Source organism: Crassostrea angulata, chromosome 4 (assembly GCF_025612915.1).
Source record: "Crassostrea angulata isolate pt1a10 chromosome 4, ASM2561291v2, whole genome shotgun sequence".
In the NCBI taxonomy this organism is placed as follows: Eukaryota; Metazoa; Mollusca; class Bivalvia; order Ostreida; family Ostreidae; genus Magallana; species Magallana angulata.
The window spans coordinates 38,049,690-38,063,334 of record NC_069114.1 but is presented as its reverse complement, the minus strand read 5'-3'; the positions used below and the strand labels follow the sequence as shown (position 1 = coordinate 38,063,334).

The window sequence follows — 13,645 nt, the reverse complement described above, 5'->3', positions numbered from 1 at the left end:
ATGATAACTTCCATATGGATAGGAAATAAATGCTAGCTATGATTGATCTAAGTAAGAAAATTCCATTCAGAATTTACATCTTCAAAGAAAATTGATTATTAGATCAAACACCATGCAATGTCAACCATTGGGGCCTTTTACAAAGCGGTGAGACCACCTCAGTTTTTTTCATTTATTTTTATGATGGATCTTAAACTCCAAATGTGTCCCTTTCTGATCATGGAGATCATGGTTTGAACAAACTTGAATCTACGATATATAAAATGCTTATATTATAGTTAATTATCCGTTTATTGTGCTTGTGTCATAGTTAATTATCCGTTTATAATGAGACTGGATCAACTCCTGTTAGTCTTAGTAATGATCGGTCAAATAGTACATGCATTTATTTCGGTTCTATGTAAGAATATTCTAAATGATTTTCCCCCTACAGTGCAATTCTGGGTATTGGACTTCTCCAGTCAGGATTCGCCTTGAACAAAAGACTAAATACTGTATAAATAAGGGCCTTAAATGGCTCCCTTAAATGAACATTATCATTTTAAGGTAACTCTTTGATTTTTTTGCACATATACGTATGCATGTAACATTTTTTTCTTCAAAATTTTGATTTAGATTCAAATTAATGCCTTCAAATGAGAAATATGACATCATAAAAGCAATTACTAGTTTTTCCCGCCTTTTTAAAATTTTACCATGAAAATGTATAATTTAAAGCATTTTTTTTTTTAGAAAACATTGAGCGCCTGCTTGAACAAACAAAATATTTTTGTCAAAAATTTATCAATGCAAAACAGATACTGACAAAACTTTTTGTTTATAGCTGCATTTCATATTTCTTACTTGGAAAAAGAAAAATGGCATCAAGAATGACGTCATATACTGTTAATGAAAAAAAATTAAATCAAAGAAAGAAAACAATTAAATGTTTTCTTTTCCAAAAAGACTACATAATATAATATAATGAACCTGAATTTGACTCAAATAAATAACACTCTGAAATCGATTTGCTCAAGTATTTTTAGCCAAGTTTGACATGGTTCACTAGGCGATTTGAAATAGGAATTTTTCGAAGTAAAAGAATTAGCAGTCAGACAGATTGTTCAAAAGACAGACAGACAACTGCGAACAGGTGGCCTTAAAAGAACACGTATTTATCCTTTAGTTCAGATCGATGAGCTTTTTAAAGTTCAGCATATCATTTTACTCCATGTTTGATACACATTTTTGTTAATATGAGTAAAATATCTACACCTTTTTGTTTCTGGTAATGTATATACATGTATGTATGTGAAATGACCAAATGATATGGTTACGAATAAAATATTTGTTGGCACTAATATTAGACATACTAAGCTTTACGTAATTTCCAATTTAAACACTTCAAATTTACAATATTTATCACATTGCATAATATTTTTCGAGGTTTAAAGTGGTGATATATTAAAGGTCATGTTTTACTACAAATATTTGTAGCTTTTTACCTAATCTTGTATCTAATAATAAACAAATTTATCGAATTTTGAATAAACAACATTAGCATGGTAAGGTAAAGAGAAATAACTCCAATTTTTATTTGTTTCTTTTTAATGCTACAGAAGCATTTCCCTTCTAAAATAAATAATACATCATAAAGCCTTAGTCAAAATAAAACAATTAAACCATTATGATATGATTAAAACAGAAATCATTTAAAAACAACAATTTAATCATCAAAAGTCATTATTAAGATACCAATTAACAGAAAAATTGTAACACTAAATGCATTTCATTTCACACAGTGGAAAAACATGTGCATACCATATTCGTATGCATTTGTGAACATAAATTTTTTGGTGAACATGCTCTTAAATCTGCTTGCAATCACTTATTGTATGAATATTAATTATGTCATGGAAGCAATGGCATACAATGATTCCAAGGTCTTTCACATGATGAATTATGAATAATCAATATTCGTGGTAATAAAATAACATAATAAAGTAATCAAAACAAATCGAAATCATCAACGTAGTTAATTATAAAATCTATAAAATCTATTAATTAACACACTACTATTATGGTTGAATATATGATACATCTATTATGATACTGATGACATATATTCTTTCATTGCTAATAAGACAATGCACAATTATCATGACGGAATACTATTCAAGCGTATTCTAAACATGAGAGGTAATCAAGTATATGATTGTGCATTCTAAACAAAAACCTATCTGTGCTTGCTTTATGTGCTAATTTTAACAAATACAAGTATAAAATTTGCTTTATCCTGTGGTACGTAACTTAAAAGTCAGGAAAAAGCTAACATTATCATAGAAAACCATAAAAATTTTCTCATTACTGTTCTTCAGTGATACTGAATCCGCGCATTAAAGTAGTCCGCCTGTTTGGGAGACTTTGGCGTTTATAGTTCTCAATCAGCTTTTCTACAGATTTGAAGTAAGTTTTGTTGTCGATAGTCAAACCGGCAGGCTGCATAATGACACATAAAACAACATATATTTGTTGTAAAAACAACAGTTGATGTTTGTTGGGAGTATTATAACGATGAATTTGGATTAAGATCATTCTGCCACTGAACTTTCCATTGGAAAAATGTATTAAAATTAGTGTAAAATGTGTAGACCAAGGATAGCAATAAGAAATTGCATCGTAAGTTATCCTTTGAGGTCTGAAATGTTAATTTTATACTTAAACAATAGAGTTTGTACATTTACATGAAAGCAAGTTTATATATCGGTATTAAGTCTTCTATCACGGCATCTGTTTATCAAAATATTTTAGATATTTTATATTAATAAATACTGCTGTGTCCACCGACTTCATCCTGATCCAGTAGTTCAGAATCAAATCAAATTAAAAATGTACTGGTTAACGTTTACATACTAATAAAATTAGTTTTTTAAAAACAATCATAGTCTAATGAAAAATTATTTTCATTATAAATTTCAAAATGCAAACTCGGACCGCATCGATTTCGTACCCCTTTCAGGATTACGTTTAAAAAAATTTGTAACTGTACATTGAAACTTGCTCATAATATATTAATTTCTCAAATTGTCGTAACCATTCTTTTCAGTGGAAATTTGTTGTGCAATTTATGTAGATGTGTGTCAAATCTGTAGTTCCCACATTGTGGTCCCTTCTGGTACATGTATCCACAAGAGTTATAATGGCTATACAAGATTTCTCGCAATCTTTTGCCACCATCTTTTTAAAAAAAATCTCCTTGAATATCTAGGTTTTAAAAATTGAACTTAATATTGATCACAATCTTAATGAATGCATTTTTTTTAAAACCGAACTTCTGTAAATCTTCTTTCCAAATAGTATAAAGAATTATTGTACATCTTCTAAATGCTCTTTATCAGAAGTTGTTTCCTACCATTTATATTTCTAAGTTAAATCACTTTACAGTATTGTTGAGGAAAAAATAATATCGAAATTGTAAAAAAAAAGTGGCATTTCAAAGATAATGATTATCATGACATGTGGTGACAACGAACAGTGTTTGTCAAGCAGCAGTTAGACAAAATTATTAATGAAAAAGTATATTGTAGGTATAGATAAGTGTTAACATGTCAAATAAATGTCAGGAATTCGAGATCTCGTGATAAAGATACTATCTTAATTTTAACTTTTTGGTAGATACTTTAAGTAAATTTAATCAGTATTGTACGCATTGAAAGGCTTACATAGGCATTGCCTGCTGCCTAATCCATTTATGTAAATGTATATTTGCAATAAAATATGTTCAAATCAAATCACACATTGAAACAACCTTTCCATAAATACAATTTTAGAAAAATCCTTAATTTATTGCAAAAACTGTTTGAACGAGTAAAGTCGAAATATAGTTTAAATGTATTTATATGTAGACATTCACCAACCTTGTCATATATTTTGTACTCCTTCATTCCTTCTTCTGTTTGAACGGACAAAACCTAAATCGATCAAATAAGTAAATATAATGCATGCTTGCACCACTTGTCAAATCTCTTGATAGATTTACCATGATATTAAATCTATATCGTATCTGTTTCTCAAAATTGGCTATAGATAAGAAGCGGACAGGGCCTATCAACCAACCCCCCCCCCCCCACAAAAAAAAAAGAACTACAAATGACTATAATTGTTTTGAGCATTCAGCCTTTTGGTCTTATTGAACTGCAAGGAAGATGTTACTATTTCTACGAAATTAGACATTTTTTGTTAATCCATAATAGTTCGCGACTCCATCATACGAATTTTTAAAGATTTCTTATATTTTAGGATAAGAGAGTTGACTAATTAATGTCCTTAACTTGCAATAATAACTTTGTAAGCTGGGATTGACTTACGTCAAAAATTTAGATTAGATTACTACTATTAGTCAGTGTACATGTAAATTTTATGAGATTGAAAATTGTCCGTCGTCTTTGCTCGTAGTTGGGTACAATTAACACCTTACATGCTCCTGTTTGAATTCTTGATCGATTGGAATCCAAAGGTTTTATCATACAGGACACTATATTCTAATAATAATTCAATTCTTAAAGCTAGAACAAAGATACTTGAAATTTAAAATGTGGGGTTAAAAAAAAGCAGAATATTGTAACTGTTTATCTTAACTTGATCACGAAAAGGTAATTTTGGTAATTAATGTTCATAATATATAAATGTACGGGTATATCGTAATACACTTTTAGAACAACTGGGTTTATTTCCATACAAGTGCAATATTGATGTTCATTGCATCAGTGTTTACATAATATGCAACTGCTTACTAGTTTTTGTTTTTATGTCTGTAAAAAGTATGCAAAAGCACGAAATTATTTAATGAATAAGCTATTGGCATTACATTATATGCACATTATCGATGCCTATTTTCTGCCTATTTACTGTTATGGGGGTAATTCTATGATAAGTACCCAAAACCGGAAATTTTTTGAGATCGAACAATTTTTTAGCGAATGTGGTCGCTTCTCAAAATTGATAATGTAATATTATATATGTAGTAGACTGTTCATCAATGTATGTTTATTTGTATTTATATATATTACAGTCAGTATATCTTTTACAACATACACCATAGCATAGCATAGCTTTGAAATCCCATAGCATAGTAATGGAATCTCATACCATAGCATACAATCTCATAAAATCTCATTCGTCATATCATACCATAGCATACCATAGCATAGCAAACAACATGATTTTATGTGGAAGAATAAATGTTCACATTGCAGATTAGTAGTTAATTTTGGCTTTTTATCATTTAACTCCCAAATCTGTGAAACTCGTCTGTATATGGAGGCGGTTTGTTTTCAAATCTTATAGCATACCATAGCATAGCATACCACATCATTGAGCCCTTCATGTGAATTTCTCATAGCATAGCATACAAATCTCATAGCATTGCATTGAAATCTCGTATCATATAATTAAAATCGCATACCATAGCATAACTTTAAATTGTAAAAGATATGCATGAAATGACTGTATTGGCAATATTTATAAATGTTATTGATAGGAGAAGACTACTAACAGTATTTAGAACTTGTGTCTAATCCATTTAATTTAATCAATAAAATATATTTAAGTCATACCTGCTGATCTCCCATTCTTGACTTCCGCACCAAAAACGTCCCACTTGTACGGCGGGCTAAAATACTAATTGAAGAAAACTTTGTTTTAAAACTCATTTCAAAGCATTTGAATTTTGGTATTTTTAAACATTTTTGAAATGGTATAATTAAAAAAAAAGATATAATCATTTTCCAATAAATAATTAAAAAATTTAAAAAATTCTAATAATTGACAAAATCATCTGTGAAAGACGATTTTCGTGAGTTTACCCCACGAAACAACCAAAACTGATGCTATATTAAGATTTCGTCATATTTGGTATTTTTATATCGCATAGAGAAAACGAATTTAGCAAAGCACACTGGTTCTTATGAATGAGACCTGCCTTCTACTCTACTCACTCAATAGCTTTCTGTCTGTCAGAATTATCAAACAAATACTCGTTCGGGTCGGCAGCTTGGTCCTTAGATTTCTACAAAACAAAATTAAAATACAATATATCTTCTATAGTCAACATCAACGGAAAATTTAAATCTACAAACTGTTCGATAGAACACTGGCAGTCTTCTAGAGTTTGAAATTATAGTTTACCAAATACTGAGGCTTCTTTGGCTTTTCTGGTCTTCTCACCACGTGGTTGTCTTCTTTGGGGACTTCTAGATGGAGATATAAAATAGATTCAGGAGCTAGGCTTGTAAGTATGCGGAATACTTTTGTATATTATATTGAATCATTTTATATAATATACATTATGGCAATGTTTTCCTCCTCTCGTATATCATATAAACTAGAAATTTTCGTAAAAGATTTATGAACCTTTACTGAAATACATGTATACCTGCGAATACTATGGTCGGATAACATATGGGGGCCAAACTGACACTTGCAAAGCAGAATACATTTTTATATTTTATTAATGCTTAATATTAACTAAATATTATCAACACAAAAAAGTGAGGCTAAACAGCCCCCTTGTAAAGCTTAATGGAAAATCCAAAGAATGGCATTTTGATTTATATTTGATCCTAAATATCTATTCCATTACCTTATTGGTGTAAAAGCAGAGATACGTTGTACTGTATTGTGCAGATGTGCTAATCAAGTTTTTTGTTTATACTGAAGAGAAGGGACACGTGTTGAATGCATAAATGCACTTATTTTTTTTTTTTTTACAAAATAAACAATGGGGTTCACCAACTTTCTCTCATTTCCGCTGAATCAAAACCCAACCCCAGGGTTCATAAACGCCTTTTGTCATGATCAACCTAGGAAAGTGTAGTTTCAGAAAAAAAACTGTTCAATGTTAAACGGAGGTCAGAGGACACACGGCGATAAATGAAAGCCAATGGCAGGGGGTCACCTGAGTCTTTCCATTGACCTAAAGATGATTTTACCTGGCAGAGGTTTCCCCCGAAGTCGTTTTACATCTTCCTCTTGTATTATATCGTAGTCTGAATTTTCGGAATCGCTACTATCTGTAAACCAAATACAAATCAAATCGAATGAATTATTCAATGAATCTTAAATTTTTTTTGTTCATTCGAAAAAACAACCAAGTCTTTCTGTACCCTTTTGCGTGCGCTACAATATTTTAATACGTAATCGTAATCACGGATTTTTTTTTTCAAATAAAGACTTTAAATAATCGCAATGATGCTTGAGTGTTATACGTGTGTTTACTTTTGAAAAACCTATATTACTAGTATGCATACATGTATTTTATTTGAATTATTTCAATAATTAAGGAAACCAGCATATCTATACCTTCTAAATCTACCTGGTACATTAACAAAAAAACTGTCCGTTTACAACTTTTTAACATTACTTTATTGATTAAACAAGAAAAATCCTTTGTCTAAATGCGTTGGTAAAAAAAACTAAAACCAATTACCTCTTCCTTTTAAAAATACACAGAAATTTTCTAGGGCACAAGAAATAAACAGATTAACCTTAGTGAATGATGTTAGTGACGTATACCTTCTTCCGGTACTTGAGGAGGTCTTCTATTCGGCACATCCGGTTTGCTGTAGGTCGGTGGTTGGATAATTGGTTCGATGATGGGTTTTTCCAGGTAAACGTACTCGTCAGACCCCGACCCGGAAACCTCACTGTAAGTAAGCTTTAACCATTCTCAGAATGTACACTTACATATGACACATATTTATGGTTGATTTTACATGCAAGAACTCCTAAAACATTTTTACAATGTACACTTAACTTATGTTTACAATGTTCATTTACTTGTGATACGGGGATTATTGTTGATTTTACATGCAAGAACTCCTAAAACATTTTTACAATATGTACACTTACATATGACATATTTATGGTTGCTTTTACATGCAAGAACTCCTAAAACATTTTTACAATGTACACGTAACTTATATTTACAATGTTCATTTACTTGTGATACGGGGATTATTGTTGATTTTACATGCAAGAACTCCTAAACCATTTTTACAATATGTACACTTACTTGTGATACAGTGTTTATGGTTGATTTTACATGCAAGAACTCCTAAAACATTTTTAAAATGTACATTTACTTGTGTTTACAATGCACATTTACTTGTGATACAGTGATTATTGTTGATTTTACATGCAAGAACTCCTAAACCGTTTTTACAATGTACACTTAATTACTTGTGATTCAGTGTTTATGGTTGATTTTACATGCAAGTACTTCTAAACCATTGTTACAATTAGTTTGTTTTACACTCTCAAAGTTAACTAATACTAATGAAACTAGCACTTGTTTAAAATTATTAAATGTATTGGAGACTGAAAACAAATACATGTACATTTATTTTAATTTTTTCTTTCTTACATTTCATCCGTTTTAGAATTAGCTAGAAGCATTTCTTCACGGATTTTGTACATCCATTCCTTCAAGGTAAAAGAACGAAAATTAACATACATACATGTAAACAGGTGGTAATACAATATACATATTCACTCTGGTGTAAGATAAAATTGACAGCAGAACAAAACAATAACCACATAACAACAAAAACGACAAAATATACATGAGTACAGCAATAAAATTTTAATTTCATATGAATAAACGTATCACTGATAGAGATGCATATGGTCATGTTTACACATGTTCAGTCTCAAACGTAACAAACTTAAGGCATTCTCAACATTAATATTGCTTGACTACTTTTGTGAATAATTCATCAAAGGGTTAAATTATCAAAGGTGATACATGTATAAGCGAATGCCTTATAGAGAAGACTTATATAGGTAGTGCCTGCTGTCCAAACCCTTCACGTTTTTTGTTATAAAATATTGTTTAAATTAATAAAAATAAATAATTAAGTGAAGGCCATTTACTCGTGCAAATGTAAACAATACCTTTCTCTCGCCATCTTTTGCACAACCAAAGACGAAGGTTTTCATGGTTCTCTCGTTGGATGGGACGACCCGGAAGCATCTCCTTGTGTCTATCTCTAACCCTCCTGAAGTCGGGCGCTCGACCCTGGAAAATGGAAATAAAATCGTCTTACAACAGTAAAGCAAAGCAATATGAGCTCTTTATTTTTAAATTCCTTTTGCTGCAACCCCCCCCCCCCCCCAAAAAAAAACAACATGATATTTAGATTATTACAGCAAATTATATATATTGCAATTTATGAACAACATATGATTTTCCAAGGCCTAAGACAGGTGTGAAAAAACACCCTTTTCTTTGATTTCTTCGATTTCTTACCTGGTATAGTCTTTAAGGGAAACTGACTGTAAAGGTGATCTGCCATGCTCGTCTGCGTATACATACAGACATCCCCTCCCAACAATCACAAAACGCTGTCGCCCTGTCCAATGAAAACCGACAGAACATTAAAAAAGGTAGCAGCTATACAGAGACCATATTTGAGACCAGATCAAAATAAAGCAATATATCAAAATATCAAATAACCTGACATACATTTAGAAAGTTCAGAGAATATAGCTGTGAACAGTCCATTTGATCCAACCAAACGCTCCAACTTCCCGCGCTTGCGCAAAAAGCCACTGTGGGAAACGCTATCTTTCTGTTTCAAAAGATCTTGAGCGCCTACAAGTACAAATTATATCTAATTAAGATCCCAATCAAAGTTTGACAAGCAATATCTGAAAATATATCTAAATGTTGTTTAATTAACAGTTTTGATTCATATATATGTACCGATGTGTCGATGAGGCTCGGACAAAGGTTCCTTCCTCCTAGTGTTAAGTGTTCCTCCGCTCATCTTGTGTAAATTTCTTCATTATCTACAAGATAATTACATAAAAATGTACAAAGTATCTCTGTCCTTAACCATTTTGTACCTTTTGATATTTGATGATCTCAGTTTCTGGAATGGTTAGCACTCTCGTATCATAACACACTGATTTGAAAACTCTTGACAACTTAAATAAGTTGATACATAAACAGGTATATGTAAAAAAAGTGTATATGTAAATGAAAAAAGTTTACGGGAAATTTTGAGCTATAATGAATTCTTATGGCATACTCTGATTACAGTATTCTTCATAAATGGCAGTTGAGGTAAGTTGATAATTATGGTCAGAGATATGCATTTAGTATTTGCATCTTGAAAAATAAATCTGTACACGGTATATATCATATCTGGTTCTTCTGGAAGACAGCACAACTATATAGTAATACATGATATCACGCTGTGCTAGTGTCCTTCCCTTTGTGTCTGCGTGATCTTAAAGCAAAATGGAAACCCAATTTGTTTGTCATTAAATTCTTTTAAATTGGATTTATTTTCTTTTGACCGTATTAATTTCTAAAAAGCTCAATTTTTTTCATTTAGATATTTTTTTTTTTGGAATTGTGTAAAATTTCTATTTATGGTAAATACACGTATGTAGTTTTTTGCACTGCGTTTCTCTTTAAATGAAACAAGGGTATCTGAAAAATATATAATACCGAAACAAAACGAAATCAATATGGAACAAAATCAATCCATCATAACAAATATGATGAATGGATTTCATTTTTTCAAACATGCGCTAAAGTTTACATATACAACATCTGACTTATAATCATAATATCATTATGTGCTAATGGTTATTCTTAAAATGATAACAGTGTGAATATAGTACTCAATGACGGAGCCTTATAGAAATATTACTAAGAACACTTATACATGTACAGTTCCACTCTCACATTCAACCGCAATCAAACCACTCACATCAACTATACAGTTATAAATTATCCAATGACTTGATGCGATATGATCCTTCAAATGAATCATTTTAACAAGGACATAAGCTTTGGGTAATTTGTGCCAAACAGCAATTATAGACATCCTATGTCTGCCTGCTTCATTGTTAGCCATTTAGAAGTCAACAACATTTTGTGCTTATGCAATCGGTGCATCTCTCGTCACTCTAAACTTGTTTCATTTTAATGCGTGAACTACATGTAGACAGTTACATCATGCCCTTAAGTATTTTAAAAACGGTTCTATTTCTCAATAAACCGATAATTTGGCCATGTTGCATAATATTGGTGCGTTATTAAATCTAAAACCAGAAAAAAAATATATGCAATATTCAAGGTGTCTAGATTAGCAATACATTCAGTTTCAGGCATAAAATAATAAAATAAGGAAAATATCCTTCAACCGATAAGTTAAAATAATATAAAATTAACAGACGTGTTTTAACGTGTCTATAACGGCAATAAATCAACCGTAACAGTATTTACATTAAGTTATAGTAAAGCTAATTCTTTTTAAAGCATATTTATTGAATAAATTCAATAGGATTGGACAACAGGCATAGCCTATGTATATCTTCTTCTTGTATGATAGGTATAATAGTAAAGCTAGCTATTTTATGCTTTCAGGATTTATGCCAAAGATTACTGGGATTTACAATGGATTTTGTTAACCATTATAGAACCAGGTATTTCTTAATTACTACATGTAATTACAAATTACTAACTACTTTGCATTTGGAATGGATCTTATGGCTGAACCATATTCTCTTTAGCAAAGTACACTGTAGAGGGCACCGATTTTCCACTTCTCTATAGGAATGGAATAAACCGCTTTCCCTTACCTCATTATAATAATTCTATATATAATGCGTTATCTGATTGGTTCTAGACAATCATGTGTCAGGGCAATTAAACTTCATATTTCTCTGTAATCGTCGTATTTTTCATATTCAACCCTTTCAGAAGCCACACGAATTTTCATTCCATGCGTACGGAAAATCCCGAGTATGAACATACGATGTAATCAAATTATAATTTACAAAATATTATAGGATTAGCGCCTATATCAATAAATTTTAATTCTTTAATATAACATAGAAAGAAACCGGTTACATTAAGTATTCTTTTGCTCTACAAGAGTTGAAAAACGCATTGAACCTGGTGTATTCTAAGTTATCACCTGTCGTTTGGAATAATAAACAACTTATTGCATGAACGTTCGGGAGATATGAGATCTATTTTCCCAGAAAAACCATATTTTCCTCGGAAAGTATATATGATTTTCGTGGGGGGGGGGGGGGGGATAAATCTTCATATTTCTTCACCATCATGCAATAAATGTATAACGTATCACGGTTTTGTTAACTGAATCAATTCCGATGCTGTACATGTAAGTATTCAATTTTCTCGAAAACAGCTTTTTTTTTTTTAGTAAATATATATTTTTTTTATTCCAGCATATTCCTTCTTTCATATCTTTTTATGCTTTTTAACCTGTGGAATGAAACCCCAAATCAAAATACAAAAAAATAAATCCTTGACACAACTTATCGTAGGAGAGATTTTGTTTCCGTAGCTTTGTTAAAGTACGAAAAACGGAAAAATAAAGTCTTTCAATGTAATCAACTGGTTTTGTGAATACACTATTACACTATACTCCAGAGTTAATACGGTACATTGATTTTTTTTAGATAAAAATTTGATTACTCATAGACAGCTTTCATTATTATTCACAACTATGAAATACATGATTTACAAAAACAAGATCGATACTCTTTTGAAAGACCAAATTGTTCTTCGCCAAATCTCTCTCTCTCTCTCTCTCTCTCTCTCTCTCTCTCTCTCTCTCTCTCTCAAAAGGAAATCAACAATTTTATATGAACAATGCTTACCGCATGAGTGAATATTTTAACATGATTTTACTCCCTAAACCCTGTAAACACGTATAGGAAAATAATGGTACTATACGCCATTACCTTAAATTTGCTCTCTGTTTACATGGGTAGGAATTTTCTTCCGTGTTCTGTGAGAAAACATTCTTAACGTTATGTACATGAATGTACACATCTGTATGTACAATAAATGACATGTAATCATACGGAAGGTGGTCATCAGATTCACGATCTACACACGTGCATGTGTACATACATGTTATATACTTGAAATGCAGATTCGTTATGTTTGATTAATATAGGGGAACGTATGAGCATTGATTCCTTCAATGACACGGTATTACTGAGATTACCGGTTTTCACGACATCTATTCCCTTAATTTTCAGATCAAATACAGTCTTACATTACATGTAACACATATCAATCAAGAATAAATGATCGACTTTTGAGATGTCAAAGTAGAGAAGAAATTTGAAAAACTTACCGTTCATGTGGACATTTTTCGTCCGTTCAGGTAACAACTGGGTTTATTTACTTCCTCTTCCAAAAGTTCAATAGCTGACAGGTGAACTTTAAACCGTTTACCTGGATGTAAACAGATCTAAGAACGCGTCGAGTATCTTCCAGGGACATATATTTCTACTCGATTGAAATCATGGATACATGCCCTTCTCTCAGTTCACTTTAATCAAACTAGGTTCACATATTCATCAGGTTTACTGTTCATGACATTATTTTTAGAACACCAGTGGAATGGAACGAATTATATTAAAACTGCAATACGCATTTCCTTCACAAAACTAGTTTTGAAAATCAGTTTAATTTGTTTGTTTTGATTTCAATATCAAATTATAAATCGATGGATTTAAAAACAAATATTTGATGAAAATAATTTTTTTTTAGATTTCGGATAAAATTAATCTGTTCGTAAAGACTGAATTTTATCTTATTGATGTACAC

At 31.0% G+C, this 13,645-nt stretch overlaps 1 protein-coding gene across 1 annotated transcript; it reads right to left on the bottom strand.

Annotated features, from left to right (window-relative positions):
- Positions 1-1,687: 1,687 nt before the first annotated feature.
- On the bottom strand, positions 1,688-13,397 carry LOC128181586 (src kinase-associated phosphoprotein 1-like). Its single transcript, XM_052850042.1, has 13 exons — positions 13,170-13,397; positions 9,743-9,828; positions 9,503-9,631; positions 9,287-9,389; positions 8,932-9,055; positions 8,402-8,460; positions 7,552-7,682; positions 6,969-7,049; positions 6,166-6,230; positions 5,976-6,046; positions 5,595-5,658; positions 3,897-3,950; positions 1,688-2,478 (listed from the first exon to the last, which is right to left on the bottom strand). Exons 2-13 carry the CDS (start codon positions 9,804-9,806, stop codon positions 2,344-2,346), a joined length of 1,080 nt encoding a protein of 359 aa, XP_052706002.1. The 5' UTR covers positions 9,807-9,828; positions 13,170-13,397; the 3' UTR covers positions 1,688-2,343.
- Between the last annotated feature and the right edge of the window lie 248 nt (positions 13,398-13,645).

Bases quoted from the DNA above. Each gene is read 5' to 3' on its own strand.
- LOC128181586 (XM_052850042.1), bottom strand. From the start codon at position 9,806: ATGAGCGGAGGAACACTTAACACTAGGAGGAAGGAACCTTTGTCCGAG. The intron at 9,056-9,286 runs GTAAGAAATCGA...TCCATTTTCCAG, and splicing joins TCCCTTAAAGACTATACCAG to GGTCGAGCGCCCGACTTCAG. The intron at 8,461-8,931 runs GTATTGTTTACA...TTTACCTTGAAG, and splicing joins CAAAAGATGGCGAGAGAAAG to GAATGGATGTACAAAATCCG.